General features: G+C 41.1%; 1 protein-coding gene across 9 annotated transcripts in view; it reads right to left on the reverse strand.

Moving 5' to 3' along the window:
* Window positions 1–15,856, reverse strand: part of BTRC (beta-transducin repeat containing E3 ubiquitin protein ligase) — a 124,746-nt gene that overhangs the window by 41,849 nt on the left and 67,041 nt on the right. For 8 of the 9 annotated variants that reach the window (XM_082223447.1, XM_082223445.1, XM_082223443.1 and 5 more), the window contains one exon: window positions 14,324–14,413. The exons of the other annotated variant lie outside the window; for it this stretch is intronic. In XM_082223447.1, coding sequence (XP_082079573.1) covers window positions 14,324–14,413 — 90 coding nt within the window. The remainder of the gene's footprint in view (window positions 1–14,323; window positions 14,414–15,856) is intronic. 9 annotated transcript variants of the gene reach the window in all.

A 15,856-nucleotide genomic window follows, 5' to 3' on the forward strand; every position in this document is an offset into this window, starting at 1 on the left:
AAAAGTCCCCCCTCCCCTGAAGTGCAAAAGTCATAGAATCATAAAGGTGGAAGGGATCTTGAGGGTCAACTAGTCCAACCCCCAGCAATGCAGAAATCTTGCCCACAGCCATCCTTGGGTGGGCTCAAGCTACCAACCTTCTGGTTAATGCACTGACCCATTGCAGGAGAAACCTAATCTGGATTGGGATTGCAGTAATGAGCAAACCCTTTCTAGAATTTCAGTCTGGAGCACCCTTTCTCTATGCCTGCTATTAACCTTTTAAATACCACTCATGCAATTGCTAATGGTATGAATGGTGTCTAATCGAGTTTGGCTCTTGGTATAATGACTTCCATATAAAAATCAACTAGATCAAGGACAGTGGTCACCACACAGTGCAAGAAATTATGGATAACAAAAAGCCTATACTAATGATTACAGCAATTACCTACAACTTAAACTGCAATGTATCATGTGACCCACCCTGAGAACTACAGAAGGAAAGTATACAAAAGTGAATACTAATAATGGCAATAGTAATGATGATGATATAGCCACCCAGACTGATTTTTCGAGGCAACAACAGGAAAACATATCAGTTCCCTTAAGTACCAATTACAATAATAAAATACTTTTAAATAATTATTCAAGTAGGTTGTGCTAAAATGGCACTGTCTATTTAGAAATATTTTTTTTCAAGGTAGCAAAAGGCAGCTGGGTAATCTTTCCTGCCCTTGACCACTTTTTGTTTAAGGTTCAGCATAGCCAGTTTCTGTTTTTAAAGCAAGACTTTTACTTTTTGATGCTTTCCTCTGCATTATTAATTTATTATATTTCAAATTCTACTGATGCTCTCTCTTTCAAAAAGACAGATTGATAAAACATGTAGAGTTAAATTTTGATCAGTGAAGTAAAATATTAAATCAGTGGCACTGAATTAAGTGCACATTTGTTTTCTAGTATTATAATGAAAATTTTAGATGACCTTCAGCAATACATAGTGTCATTTGTTTATTAAACAGAGGGCTCAGAATTCCTCAAAAAGGCACCTAAGCTGAGGACTTGGCAGTGCCAAGAACAATGCCACTTCAACTGAGGTGCCGCCACTTCTGGGGCAGAACGTGTAATCACTTTGTTAGAGAGCATTTTTAAAAGCAGAAGTCACTCTCTCCAGGAGAAACCACGAAAGTCAATCTCTCTAGTGAAAACTACAAAAGTAATTTAGGTCGCAGAATGTAATCATCACGAGTTGAATTTGGCCAGAAGAACATCAGGGTTAATAACCTCACTCTTGCGATAAGCACCAAGGGATCCTTAATGACCAGTATAAATTGAACTCCTTCCTTCCTCTTTATTAACATACTATGGGGCTGATTCAAACCTACAAAAGCAAGAAATTAAGAAATGAAACTGCTAAACTCACCCTGTTGTGCTTATATGTGGAAGCTATCAAGATTGCCTGTTGTGAAGCAGCCCTGACGCACAGCCTCTACAATACTAGTTCATGATGATGTGACATGGGGAGGGGGGAGATGATCTTCAAAGTTGGACTTTTAAATAAAGGAAGTTACTTTCTCTTGCTGCTTTATTCATGAACCATGTGTTCTTAACATTTTAGTATAGACTAACATACATTTGATGGTCGTTAACTGTCTTGAGGTCCCAAATTGTACGGAAAAGCAGAACTGCCACCACAGAACTCATATGGCTGACTTTAAATCTTGGCAACCTCGTGAAAAATTAAAAATCCAGGATAAACTTGAATCACAGATGAACCAAAATTAAGAAAAGAACAAAAAACAATGAGCTCATTTGTCAAAGCTGTGAAGCAGATTCATAGCCGCTCTCTGGCTGCACCTGTGAGGTGAGATAATTGACCGAACGTATGAGAGACGCCTAGTTATATCATATCAGCACAAATGCACCGTTTAGCTAATTTTTAGTTGAATGTTATGCTAGCGAAATTGCTTCAGATAAACAGCTCATTACATGTTGGCATCTACTATGCAGTGTAGTTCAGATTAGTAGCCACTTTTTGTGGCTGCATTCACACATAGCATTAAGCTGGAGTTTGGGGCTGATCATGGAGTGCTGTGAAGCAAATGGCTTCCTAGTTTGTTTCCCCGTTTCCCGTTATGTTGGAAACAGGGATGGTGGTTTGCTGCTCCTTAACAAGTAATGGTTGTTAGCCAACCTTCAGCTAGGTTTGTTGTTGCCTTATGGATCCTGGCTTGTTAGGGAGCAACAAGCTACAATCTCTGGTTCAGACTTAATGAAAACACAAGGTGTACTGGTTTGTTTATCTCACTTGCACCAGGAGAGGAACAAATTGGGAGTGATTGGACAGCATGCACTACCACACTACATAATAAACCACGATAAGCAGAGTCACTGGCATATCATTATATGAAAACACAGCCATAGCAACCAATTTTTTAAATTATAGGTTATTATACAGGGCAGAGTTGGGTGGGGGGGATTCACCTAAACTGAAGCCTTGTATTTTCTGACCTGACTATGTAAACTAGAATTACTTTCTCACAAAAGTGTTTTAGAAACTAACAAAATAACCTTTTCTAGATTGATACAAAACAGGGGGAAATGTTAATACCTTGCATTAAATATTTTACACTGATAGTCTTCTGCTGTTTAATACAAAGCTACAGCAATTATTTCCTTCTCCATTTCAAGCTAAGGGTAGGGAAGGGATCAGCCAAACAGAATTGGCATGGAAATAACCATGGGTGATCAGAAAGCTGCATAATGCATCCGTCAGCTTCAACATACCCACTAACAAAAATAAATTACTTGCATTTGAAAAGAACAGTAATTCTTTCAGAGACTCTTCATGGGGTGCCATGTTGAGTCTCAAAGAGCAATGCTTTCAAGCACCAAACTGGGCCAAAGGATAAAACAGAAGTAAAAAGTCCAATTATGAGCGGGGAAAGAATGTATGCTTCAAGTTCTGTTTATGTTAAAGAGTGGTTTCCCCATGAAGTTTTCTATAAGTAGTCCCAGGATAAACAGTATCACCAATCATGTTTCATAACATTCACTACAGAATTTCAACGCAACACCAATGTGTCAAGAACGAATGCATTCAAGCAAACATTTATTCTCCTTGCCTATAGCTTCCTCAAAATAAATTTATCTGAGAACTGAAAATTCTCATTTAGTCACAGCCCACAGGTAAGTAGCTTTCTAAAGAATACAGTGATAAATAGGGTGTTATTTTAGTTTTACCAAAAATAACTTTAAAAATACTGTATCAGAAAACTTCCTTTATGGAGAACTCTTCATAAAGGAACGTTTGAAAAATAATCTAGTCTTTCTTTGTTGTAAGTCTCCAGCCTTAGGAATACCTTTGCATTCTTAATACCTTTAACTTTTTGAAGACAGTCACTTTCTTGGACAGTATTTAGTAATGGTCTCCTGCATCAAGGACATATGCTTCATTTGAGCAGTTAAGACTAGGCCAATTGTACAGAACTGGTTGGCATTTAAGGACTTTGTGAAGGAAGGGTCCTGTTTCGCTTTTATCTCAGTACTTCCAGGTAGCACACAATGCTCAACAAATCAAACAGAAGTTGTGTGCAAACCAGAGGAGGCAACCACACATTTACAGTGTTGTATAAAGTTTCAGTTCATTGTCGACAATTAGCACAGTTGCTTGAAAAATCACCAAGTACTGCTGTTGTGTCATTTGAAGTCCCAATACAGAAAGAGAACGGGCAAATTTAGCAGATACAGAAAAGCAACACTATGTGTGTGGGGGGGGAGGATAAATGCTCTGTGTGTGTGCATGCGCACACAAGAGACAACAAGAGGACCACTTTAATGCTTAATTATAGATGTTGGTTAAAATAGTGGTTGTTTGATTTCTTAAAAGAGTATTCAACGTTTCTGTGCTTTTCTCCTCTTCTGCAACGCCATCCTCTCAGTACTGTCCTTTGCCTTCTCTGCTTCCTTCAAACCTCACTCAAAAAGAGGACCTGGACAGGAAGTTATTAAACTTCAATCCGTAACGCATCTTCTGCACACTTTGCAAGGCTGAACTTTTCACCCACAGCCTACATTTCTATGACACCCTTTAGCACAGCCATAGTGAGGAAAGGCACAGCAACTCAGACAGCAGGATAGCGCCACAATTCATCGCCAACCCCATTTGACACAAAACAAACGGTGTGTCAGTCCTTTGAACGGGAAAGACTTATTATGAGGCAGCTGCCGAAAAAGCAAAAGGGGCACATGGGCCAGGTTGCTACCGAATCATGATCCCTCTCTGGTTCAAATGTGAAATATACTAAAACTTTCAGAATCACATTTTCCCCACGACAGGAGTGGTCGCAGACATGAATGCTGGGGAGTGAGTGGCTTAGAGTATTCTAATAAACGCAGGCATTGTTTGCACAGCTCTGAGAAAAGGGTTCAAAACAAAGCTATGCTGCTGGTGGGCAAGCAGCAGAGAGCAGGATAATTTAAAGCGTGTGCTTTTCCCTTCCCCTTTGTAGGAGGCATGCCTGTCACTGCGCAGCTGTGCTGCCGGCGTCATCACTCCCTCTGTCTCCCGTCTTGCTAATTAAAAGGTTGATCACAGAACAATGCTCTTCTCATTAATTTCAGTGTTCCGATTGGGCAGGATCCCCGTTTGCTCCGCCTGATCTTTTCCACGTGGTTGAAGTTAATGTGACAGGAGTCCGAAGATGGATTACCTGCTGCCATATTGCCCATCGCCTCCAATCAGGAGCTATCTGTGTAAACTGATTGTTCTAATTTGCTCTCATTATTTTTACAATATCAGGAGAAAGTAACGCACACAGCTCACTGTCAAAGCCATGGAAATCAGTCATTAGTTAAACCTAGACACTGAGTGGCTTTATTAGGACACTGCAGCTTATTGATGTGCAGCTCCAGCAAAGTAAGATAGCATTTTCTTTTCAAACAGAAAGAAAGAGGTTTCAGCTGAGAGGCAGTATTTATTAGACTAATTCCAGGAGCAGCAGAAAGCTTGCTGCCCTGACACAGTTAATTGGCATCTTGATGTTTACAGCAGATTAGGAACAATGAAAATGTTGCAGTTCGGGCATTAGGAAAGACCATCCAGCAAATCTAAATGTGAATTTGCACACAATACCAAGGGCAGACAACTGTGTAACCTTCTGACCAGATTTAACACAAATGTGCTTTAAAATTGAAATATGGCAATCAATAAAACAGCCAACACAAAAACCCCTGCACTTCTGCAACTCAAAATATCATATTAAGCAGTATCCTAGCACAATAAGGTACACAAGACACATCAATAACGTTCTACATTCTCAAGAGCTGCTCCCAAGGTCAGACATCTTGTTGTGAGTACCCAGCAGATTCTCTGAAGGTCAAAAGACTCTACAGCTTTACTTGATCGATAAGGCAGCAAGTTCAACCAGGACCTTCTGCAGAGATGGCTTTGTGCTGCTACCTGGTGCCTCAACAATACATGGAAAGAGACCTTCTCAGAGGTAAGAGGAGACTATAGTTCCACAGCAAAGCTGAGTGATGATATAACTGACAGAAACTAGTGTTGTGTACCATGATTCAAAGCTTCCACAACCATATGACTAAATGAAGCATTTGTAAAGAAACAAAACAAGAATCCTTATATGCCAGGCACATCAGTTGCAGTAACAGTCTTGTTCTGTGACAGACAGGACATGAAAACGAATTCTATACAAATATCTAAATTAGCTCTTTGTAAAGGTTCCGACAGAAGAGTGAGGATGCACAATATTTCACTAAAAAAGTTAAATCCAAACAGGGAAATTCAAAGTTAACGGTTCCAAATCTAAGCACAGCAACAAGCAACAAAAATACAAATTGGTGGATTCCAGAGAGAGAGAAAATCTCTCTTGGGCAGTTTTGACTCCTTTAGGGCACCGCCTCATTTTTAGTAGAACATAGCAATCTCTTGTGTTAATCATTATTTTTAATTTTCAGAAATAAGAAGAAGAAAATTCTGTCCCAGGCTTTTCTTTGTTGCTTTTGACTAATTTCTTTTTTACAAGCCGTTTTGAGTTTTTCTACCATACGGGGTAAATCAGAGCAGTATGGTTCTCAGTACTGCTTGGCCCCTCCTCTCCTAATGGACTCCTCTTTAGAGAGGCTTTGCCAAGCTTTACTCCTCAGAATTCCTGCATGGAAAATGGTGCGCCATGCCACAGTCGGAGAAACGTGCTGATGGCACAAATTACAAGCCCCCAGCCGAATGCTCCAGCCCCCACCATTCGGGCAGATTTATGTGGGCTCTTGCCGACGTTATTACAAGTCAGAGTTTATTGGGAAATTGTTACATTATGCGGAGTGTCTAACAAATTGCTTATGCTGCTATAATTGGATTACAACAGCCGCTTGCTCCCACCGGTAAGATTAGGCAAGTAGGACTCCTGCCGATCTCTGAGCGTTAGCAGTAATTTTATTTGCCTTGCCTCTCTCTTTCCTAACAACATGCCTCTCTCCCTGCCAGCTGTCTGCTGAAAAGGCACAGGCTTGTTCCTTGGCCCTAACAATGCAATTACAGCCCTGCAGATCGCACTGTTTGTGCATTAACTACAGAGCCAAAACGAGGCGAATTGATCGTTTGACTTTTGGAGTGGTCACGTGATCCCTGTGTGCGGGTGATCCGGCATGCATCAGCGGGCAATGCTGCAGTACATGCCTGATGAGGAACTTGCTTCTCATTATTACTCCTCCTAGGGACAAAGACACAGGAGCCTTTCTGAGCTGATCCAGACCCATGTAAACTTGCTCTCAACTTAGCCAAAGAGCGGATAAGGCTAGAACAGAGTTTCCCTCCCAAAATTCTTCCCTCAGATTTCTAGGTCTGGTGATGTTCCTGCAGCACACTAGGCTGTTATCCAAAAAGGTCACTCAAATGTCCCAGCTTGATGACCTTATACCCAGGAAGTGGATTTTCGCCACCATTTCATGAAATACGCCATTGTTCTCCCCATTTTACAGATGGGAAAACTAAGGCAACTAACAACGTCTCCACCCCCATCGTTCAGCCCGGACATTGAGGTCCAGTGCTGAGGGCCTTCTGGCGGTTCCCTCACTGCAAGAGGTGAGGTTACAGGGAACTGGGCAGAGGGCCTTCTCGGTAGTGGTGCCCACCCTGTGGAACGCCCTCCCATCCGATGTGAAGGAAATAAACAACTATCTTACTTTTAAAAGACATCTGAAGACAGTCCTGTTTAGGGAAGTTTTTAATGTTTAATGCTGTATTGTGTTTTTAATATTCGGTTGGAAGCTGCCCAGAGTGGCTGGGGAAACCCAGCCAGATGGGTGGGGTATAAATAATAAATAATAATTATTATTAATATATAAGTTGTCTGCTGTTAGTCCATGAATTCCACTGCTGAGCTGTGGTATAAATCTACATCTGCAAGGTCAACAGGCGGTGTTTGGTTCAGAAGACCACAAACGGTACATTACCAATGAAACATGCATAAATATTGCCCTTTTTAATTATGCTTGCTTCCAGACATAAGTCGTTAAATAGACACATGATCGTTGCACATGAGGATGTGTATAGTTTCTCCCTGTGATCACCAAGGAAAATCTTGTCTGTGTCAAGTGACTCACAGATAACTGCATATTTTCCTAAGGGAGAAAGAAGTGGGTTGAAGGAAGACTGAATCATTAGATTTTTTTATTTCTACCTCCAGCTCTATAAGGTTGAAAGCTTTAGCATGCCACTCTTTTGCTACTCATCTGTTAATTCAGTAGAACCATTAATGGCAAAAGTGGCTGGGTATCCCTAGCATTTAAGAGGTCCTTGGTTGAAAACAGGCTGGGGGAGGGTGCAATGGTTTGTGAAAATTGCTGGAGTGAGGGTTGGGGGTGGAGAGAACTATTTCTACCCTTATTTATTTCATGATGAACCCAACATGTAAAGTAGCTTCCAAGACAGGAGGAGGCTAAAATAAAGGCAACTGATATACAATGTGTGCATACCGGAGAGAGAAAAATGCCTGTTTACATGTAGTTTAGCACTCAAAAGAAACTCTGAACAGCTGAAATACCTTATAAATAGCTCAGACCCAGAGGAAGTGCAAACGTCTGCATTGTGAATTGTAGATCTTAATTACAGACAATGGCTGGTACAGCAAGTACTACAGGAGAAAAAAAACCCAGTGAAACAGTTGCACTGTTCATGGCTGGCAATAACTCTTCAGGAAAATATTTACTATCAATCAGTTATGAGAAAAGGGACTCCGTGCTCATAAAACAGCACGTTGCTTCTCATACCAGCACCATTTTGATTCAGCATAATCTGAATTTAAACGGCTTGTTTCCTGCGGATATAATTTTGGAAATAAATAAAACAAATCTTCTATCAAAATCTGGAGAATGTGGGAAGGGGAAAGGGAGGGGAGACATGCACATTCTTTCTTCAATCCCTTTGCAAATAACTCTGACTAGGGGTGGGGGAAGGGGGAGACTGTGAAAATGTAAAATATTCCAGATTAAGGCAAACTAGCCTCATACTTCGATTATGACCAACGTGCCACTGTAAAGAAACTGAAAAGCCTAACCCTTTGGATGATTTTAATTATGCTTCATGGAGGCAGAATACTTGTAGGTATTAAGTAAACTTCATTTCAGTTTTACATTAGTTATAACACTTTTTCTTTCCATTTAAGAAATTATCTCCAAAAGATAATTTAGCATGTGTGTGTGTGTCAGAGAGAGAGAGAGAGAGAGAGAGAGAGAGAGAGAGAGAGATTGGATTCTAATTCCATAAGTTAAAAAACAATTTTGAGCCAAGTACAGCATCACGAAGGAAATGCATCAGTTCCTGGAAGGCAGTATTAGGTTTGTTCAACCATAATTATAAAGGAAACAAGAACCTGGGCACAATATAGACCATAGCAGAGTTCAACAGAAAGAAAAGCGGAAAAAACCCACAGTACTGAACACAGAAAAGTCACAATAGATAAATGGTACTTCAGTTAAGAAAAAGGTTGGCAAGACACCTCCAAGGAAATCCCAACAAGACTGGTCAAGACCTTATGTGCACATTGAAGGGCCTGAACATTCTCAGGGTCTGAAAATCTCAGGAGCACTAAACTCAGAGTTTCTCAAGCTAGTGTTTTTGATTTCAGGTTCACCTTCTAATATAGTCTACCTTCTGCCTACCCACCCCCACCAGCCAACTATCTACTCATAGCAGGGGGTGTGGAGTCAAGTGCACAAAGCCTGCTGCACGTGTTCAAAAGATCCACGAAGTAGGAAACTAATTCAACACATGCATCAGAATGAATGACAGAACAAGACATATCCAACTCCTCTGAAGGAAAGCAGCCCACCAGGAAAAAACTGTTGTGGCAAAGCAACTCCTTCCAATTCATACTGGGATGATGGAGCAAGTGGGAAAGCAGTGACTTCCTAAGATTCAATGCTAGAGAGCATTCAACTCAGCTGTGTCTTGGATGATGAGGGGAAGGAAAAGGTCTACCTGTCTGAGAACCCCATCCCCTATCTGGAACTTTTCATATCTGTCCAGGTGTTCTGCATGCCCAAAGTGGGACATTCATTAGCAGGCATTTTTAGCTGTGTACCATTCTACCAGATAGCTAAAGTGATCACAGTCACCAATACGTAGCTTGAAGAGCCAAGATTACTAAATAACAGAACAGCTGCTTGCCTGGCTGGCTTTCACTGCACCAGTGAAAGCAACACCTTGCCTGTCCTTGAGCTCCAGTAAAAAGTTGTGAGGATGCCTTCTCAAAGAAAGTTCGTCACAACAGCCAGTCCATACTGTTCTAAGGTGCTGAATTAGTAAGACAGAGAAGTATGTTGAAACTAAATGAAAGTATCCTTTAAAGGAGACAGAGGAGTCTACAACCTGAAATTCATATCTCTTATAATCCTAGGAAACCAGATACTGGCTCTGATGCCTGGTCTACCTTGTGTCTGATGGTAGCTATAATTTTAATACTGCCAACATGCTGAACGGTTTCTGCAGTTGACAGATGCATGCTGATGGTTAGATACCAGCTTAAACTCCATCTGAGATTTTATATCCCTTTTAAAAGATTTGGCAGACTGGGTTTGCAGATCATTACCAGCTATATAGCTACTTCATTCTTCTTTAAATCTTCTTAGAATCTTCCTGTGTCAACAAGTGTCAGACATTTACTATGGCTGCCTTCAGACAGCACTTTATTCCATTTTCCTTACCTGATAATTTTAGTGTTTTAGGTGATCTTTCACATGTCAATTCAGGAAATCTAGTGGAAGTTTAGCACTCATTTGCACGCAAAATGCTTCCAGAAAAAAATCTGTTTGCAACCCTATTAACCTGGATAATCACAGGAGTTTTGTGCTGAAATTTCCCTGTGGTTTTCACTGCTGCTTATGTGATGAAATTTAGGGCAGTATTCTGGCACTCAGTTCTTTCCTGCCAGCTTCCTGGGTGAATCACAGGGGAACAGAAGAGTGCATGCACATAAAAAGTGGCGGCACGTTTGATGATGTCCACGGTTGTGTCACACCATGTTCACTGGTGTGAATAGAATTTAGTGTAACACAGCAGTATATGGAAAGCCACAGTTTCAGAACACAACAGTTAATGCAGTAACATTAGAAACGAGGACAGAAGTGCTAACATTGCAACCAGAATTTCAATTAACACCCACTGAATTTCACCTATAAAGCAAACTAGTGATATATTCACAGATACTACAATACTGAATCTCTGCAAAGTGGTTTGTTTAGTCTTCAGGGTATTTGGCAATGCATATCCCACGTCAACTCCACTTTCAAAAGGTTTTGAACTAGTAATGCAGTTCTCGTCTATATACACCATCATGAGAAATATCTACTTCCTATGAGAGTTCAATGCTTCCCCACACATTTTAAGAAGAACACCACTCCCAGCAACACACAAATATGCAAAATATGTGCCCAAGAATAAACACTCTGGTGCAGCAGTGCTTGGAAGGACCATATCTTTTATCAGAGACGAGGATTCATTACCTAATTTTTGTCTCCGGCTTTCTTCTCATAGATGTTTGTCAAGATCCCAGGGGAAATTAACAGAGTTCTAATTTTTGTGGGCTACCATTTTGAGGGCACACCTTTAATTAAAGGTGCTACAAACTACTTTTAGTAAGTGCAGCTCCCTTGTGATTTCCTGCCAGCCACACACAACTTCTGGTCAAACGAATGAGTTCTGCGTAGAAGAAAAGTTTACTGCTAGAGGAAGCACATGCAGGGAAAACTCTGCCAAGCTATTTTATAATCTCAGGCTGAGAATTTGAAACCAAGAACCTGAAGGGGGTTTCCAATAAGACAGCTATATACTTGCAGATAAAGGGGGGAGGGAGAAACACTCATTTGTAGAAAAGTAAGTCTGCCGCTTGGGCTTGCCGATCGGAAGGTCGGCGGTTCGGATCCCTGCGATGGGGTGAGCTCCCATTGCTCGGTCCCAGCTCCTGTCAACCTAGCAATTCAAAAGCACGCAGTGCAAGTAGATAAATAAGTACCGCTCTGGCGGGAAGGTAAATGGTGTTTCCGTGCGCTGCTCTGGTTTTGCCAGAAGCAGCTTAGTCATGCTGGCCACATGACCCAGAAAAGCTGTCTGCGGAAGCGGACGAACGCTGGCTCCCTCGGCCTGTAAAGCGAGATGAGCGCCGCAACCCCAGAGTCGTTTGCGACTAGACTAAATTGTCAGGGGTCCCTTTACCTTTTAAGTAAGAATCAAGGCATCAGTTTGGATACAACGCTACACAAAACGCTTCACAACTAAGAAGATGCATTTTGCATTACTGAGCTGATGTCCCCCATCTGCCATAGAAGGACTGGACGTCGCCGTATTTTTCAGAGTATTAGGAAAAAGACAACCACAAGGCCTCCAGCCCCCCCCCCCCAATTATGAGCCTGAACTCTGACCCTGTATCATCACATTTTAGTTGCTCCACTGGACTCATACAGGACATGGAACAGGGACTGCAGAGACTTGGGCTCAACCAACATTTCCCAAGTCTTACTGCAAAAGACCCACCACGCCACTAAATCACTTAGTTGCACCCTAAGCTACGCTCTTTGCACTCACTTGCTTGATATGTATGTCATGGCTTGCACACTCCCCTCATTCTACAAGGAGGACACTGGAAATTTTTGTTACTGTTTTATGTTAACCACAGTTTATGAACCATCTGAACCCTAAACTGTGGTTAATCTTAAACTGATGATCAGCAGAAATAAGCCAGCTTCACAAACTACTGGTTGTGCATTCAGTATTGTGAGTCCAATTCTGAGGAGCTCCCTCCAAGCTGAAATAAGGCAGCCTGCTCCCTGGTGCTTGGTAAACATTTTATGCTTGGTAAAGACTTTCAGCAGGCTCTCCCCCCCCCCGAATCTTATAGTTTATTTTAACTATTTTTATGCTGTATCCCTCCATAACACCTATTGTACACAATACAACTGCAGTATTAAACTATGTATAAATTATTAGAATTAGAAAAATAATAATAAATAAGCCAAAGTTAAAATTAATCACAGCTTCACAGAGGTTAGACAACAAGGCGAGCTGTGGTTAATCTAAAACAGAAGCAAAAACCTTTCAAACTCTTCCTTGTAGCTGCCCCTGAGGAGGAGAGGGAGAAAGCAAGCATAAGGCCTGCTGAGGTTTGCTACCGCAATACTAAACTATGGCTTAGTCTTTTGTCTGACCAGTTCACTGAAGCTCCAACCACACTGAGCTGCAAACTATGCAAAAGCATACAGAGACAGGCAGAGTTGTACAGAGGGTGTGACTCCATACAGCTTGGTCCTCCAGAGTAACATTATGTACACTACTGAATGCCAAAATTCAAACGGAGGTATCTATCTGGCCTTAGGGAGAATTTCATTCTGTCTGGGGTTAAGCAAGCTTCCCACAGAGTTATGCACACAGAGCGATTGCTCAGACTGCTCACACATTGGCACCATACATAAATGGATGTTGGATTCTGTAGAATGACACACTTGAGGAGAAATGTTGTATGCGACAGGCAGTTTTACAGAAAGGTGGAGAAAATTTGCATGGCATTACTGTCTGCCAAAGGGATTATTTTTTTATATTTGAGTAAAGTTAAAGAAAGGTTTCTTGGATATGGCATCTATCTAGAGCAAGAATACATATGCTGGGGGAAAGGCATTACAGGAAGAAATCCCAAGGAATGAGGAGGCAGAAGAGGGCAATCATTTCTCTACCAGCCATTTTGTTGGGGGTGGGAAGAGGAGGGGGAGAGATGCTGCAAAAGCGCCAGCTGGTTTTGCTAACAGATGGCTGCATGCACTGATCTGTCCTGCAGGGCTATCCTGAACTTCCTTCCAATGGAAACATGAAGCTTAAGCAAGGCTAAACATGCCCTTTTTATATACACTGTATCGTGGCTGGAATGTTTTCCAGTCATTCACAATCCCTCAGACACGGTTCTTATTTTATGGGAGTTATATTTAGTTGCAGGGGAAGCCAAAGACAGGATGCACATTTCCCTGAGAATGTCTCTTTTGATGTGGCAATGCAAAAGGGAACATACCCAATCCACCATTCCTCCGAAAGTGCTTTGTTTTAAAATCAGATGTGTCTTCAACCCGCTGACAATGTCTCCGTACTGCAGTAAGTATGTGAATCAAATCCCCCACCTCGGCTCCAGTTGTGTGACTTGAGACAGTGGCCAGCAGGGGGGGTATGAGAATATCATATGCTCCCTGTCTAAAATTGCAGGGGCTTAAATTCAGAAAGGAGGCAGGGTTGCAGCCCTACAATCTGAATGCCCACTCAACTGCCTCTCTCTGCTGGAAGCAAACATGGACAACTTGTTTGGACAAAGACAGCATAAAAATAAATAAACCACCAGTTGGAGGTGCAACAGTTGAGTTGTGCGTTTCTCATATTACCATGGCTATTGCTAAGATACATTTGGCACATTTTTTGTTTAAAAGGGCCCAACAAATCATAAGATTTTTTTTAAAAAACCCCACTAGGATTTTCAACTTTCATTTCTAAATTTTCACCATATTATCATCCTAATTTCAAAAACTAGCGATTATTGTTATAATTATTATATTCATTTATATCTCACCTTTTTCCTTTACAGGCAGGGAACTAATGAGGAAGGGATTCTTAGGATTAAAACAAAAAATGTGCATTATCGATAAAGGACTACATAAATTCCCATAAGACCCTATGGACTCAATTAGGTTTACACAGATACATTCAGAAAGCACAGTATTAAATTGCCTCTCCAAAGAAGAGAGAACTTGCAGCTTATTGACCTGGTACAAGAATGGCAGTTGCAGCTTTACTTACTTTGGCCACACAGTTTTCAGTCTTCATAGCAGTGCTCCCTAAGCAAACTGCTTCCTGGTTGATGCAGAGCCTGGCACAGCTATTATAGGTCTGTGAAGAAGAAACAAAATAATGGTTTGGATAATGGAACTGTATTTGTTCTAAAGGTAAGGTGTTTCATTTATTTAGAGCAGCTAATTGCATTCATGGGCTTCTACTTTTAAAGCAGACAGCCTGCATTATATAGTCATATAGAGATATCATACACAATGGTCAAGTCTGCCCTACAGGGATTTGTACTGCTTAAATCAAGAGCCTTACATTTCAAGGACCATGAAAAAAAATGCACCTCCAAGTTCTTAAATTAAGAAATCTAAGGGCGGGGTGGGGGAATATGCCCACTCCATACTCTTCTACAGCAGTGGTTTAAAGCAGAGACCCAAACTCCACCACCACCTGCAAAAGCTCATTTTGTCAATTGTTAAAATGTGGCGTAGGTGGTAACACTCTGTTCTCCACAAGGTTATTATTTCCCTGGGGAAGCGAAGCTATTGTTTACCGTACTTAACTTTTACAAAGGTGTACATTCCAAAAGTATTTCAACGTGGTTTACAGAAAACTAAAACACACAATGGAGCACAAATCTAAATAAAAAGCAAAAAAGCAATAGATCCTCTTTGCATTCCATCCCAAAAAACTCAAGCAGCAACAAGAAGCAAAAGTGTTGTTAATATTCCCGTGAAGGAGCAAAAATTCAAAGCATCAGGAAGGGGCTCCATAGTGGATTTGGAACCTTCCTATTTCACTTAGGACAAAACGAAGCACTGCCATGTAAACTTTTCTGCTTCTGGGCTCAATGATTCTTGAGGAAGCTTAAACAACTGATTATTTATTTACTTACTGCATTTACATGGGCTGCCCAACAATATACGCTGTCCAAGCAGCTCACAGAAATTTTAAAAATAAAATAAAATATTAAGAATAAAATGTAAAATAATAAAAGTCGCATTAAAAAAAAGTTTTCTCGAAGAGAAACAATAAAGCATGGATCCTAAGACTGAGATGGCCAGATTGAACAACTTGTGGTTTTTTTTAATAGCCTGGATGCATAAAAAGGCTTTTACCTGTTGCCAAAAAGGCTGCAAGGCTGACACCAAGCAAGTCTCTTTATAAAGCATGTTCCATAATTGGGTGCCACCACTGAGAAGACCCTCTTCCTAGTAACTGTCTGCCTCATTTCATTTGGTGACAGCATGAAGCGCAGGGCTTCTGGAAAGGATCTCAAGGATCAGGTAGGTAGGTACCGGTATATATATACAGAACAAGGATATCTTCTGAGTAACTTGACCCCAAGCTGTTTGTGGTTTTGTAAAATTTAAGGGTAGCATCTCTATGAGAGAGTATGTCATACAGATAATATTGCATTTTCAGCCACAGTCACAGAGGAATAGACACGTAATTTGTTCTTGGAATATGCCCACATATGTTGAAGCAGGCAATATCTTGTGCAACCCCTTCTGTGTGAAAGATTAGGAGGAATGCCTCTACTAAGAT

Source organism: Podarcis vaucheri (genome assembly GCF_965113315.1).
Source record: "Podarcis vaucheri genome assembly, chromosome: 5".
Classification (NCBI taxonomy): domain Eukaryota; kingdom Metazoa; phylum Chordata; class Lepidosauria; order Squamata; family Lacertidae; genus Podarcis; species Podarcis vaucheri.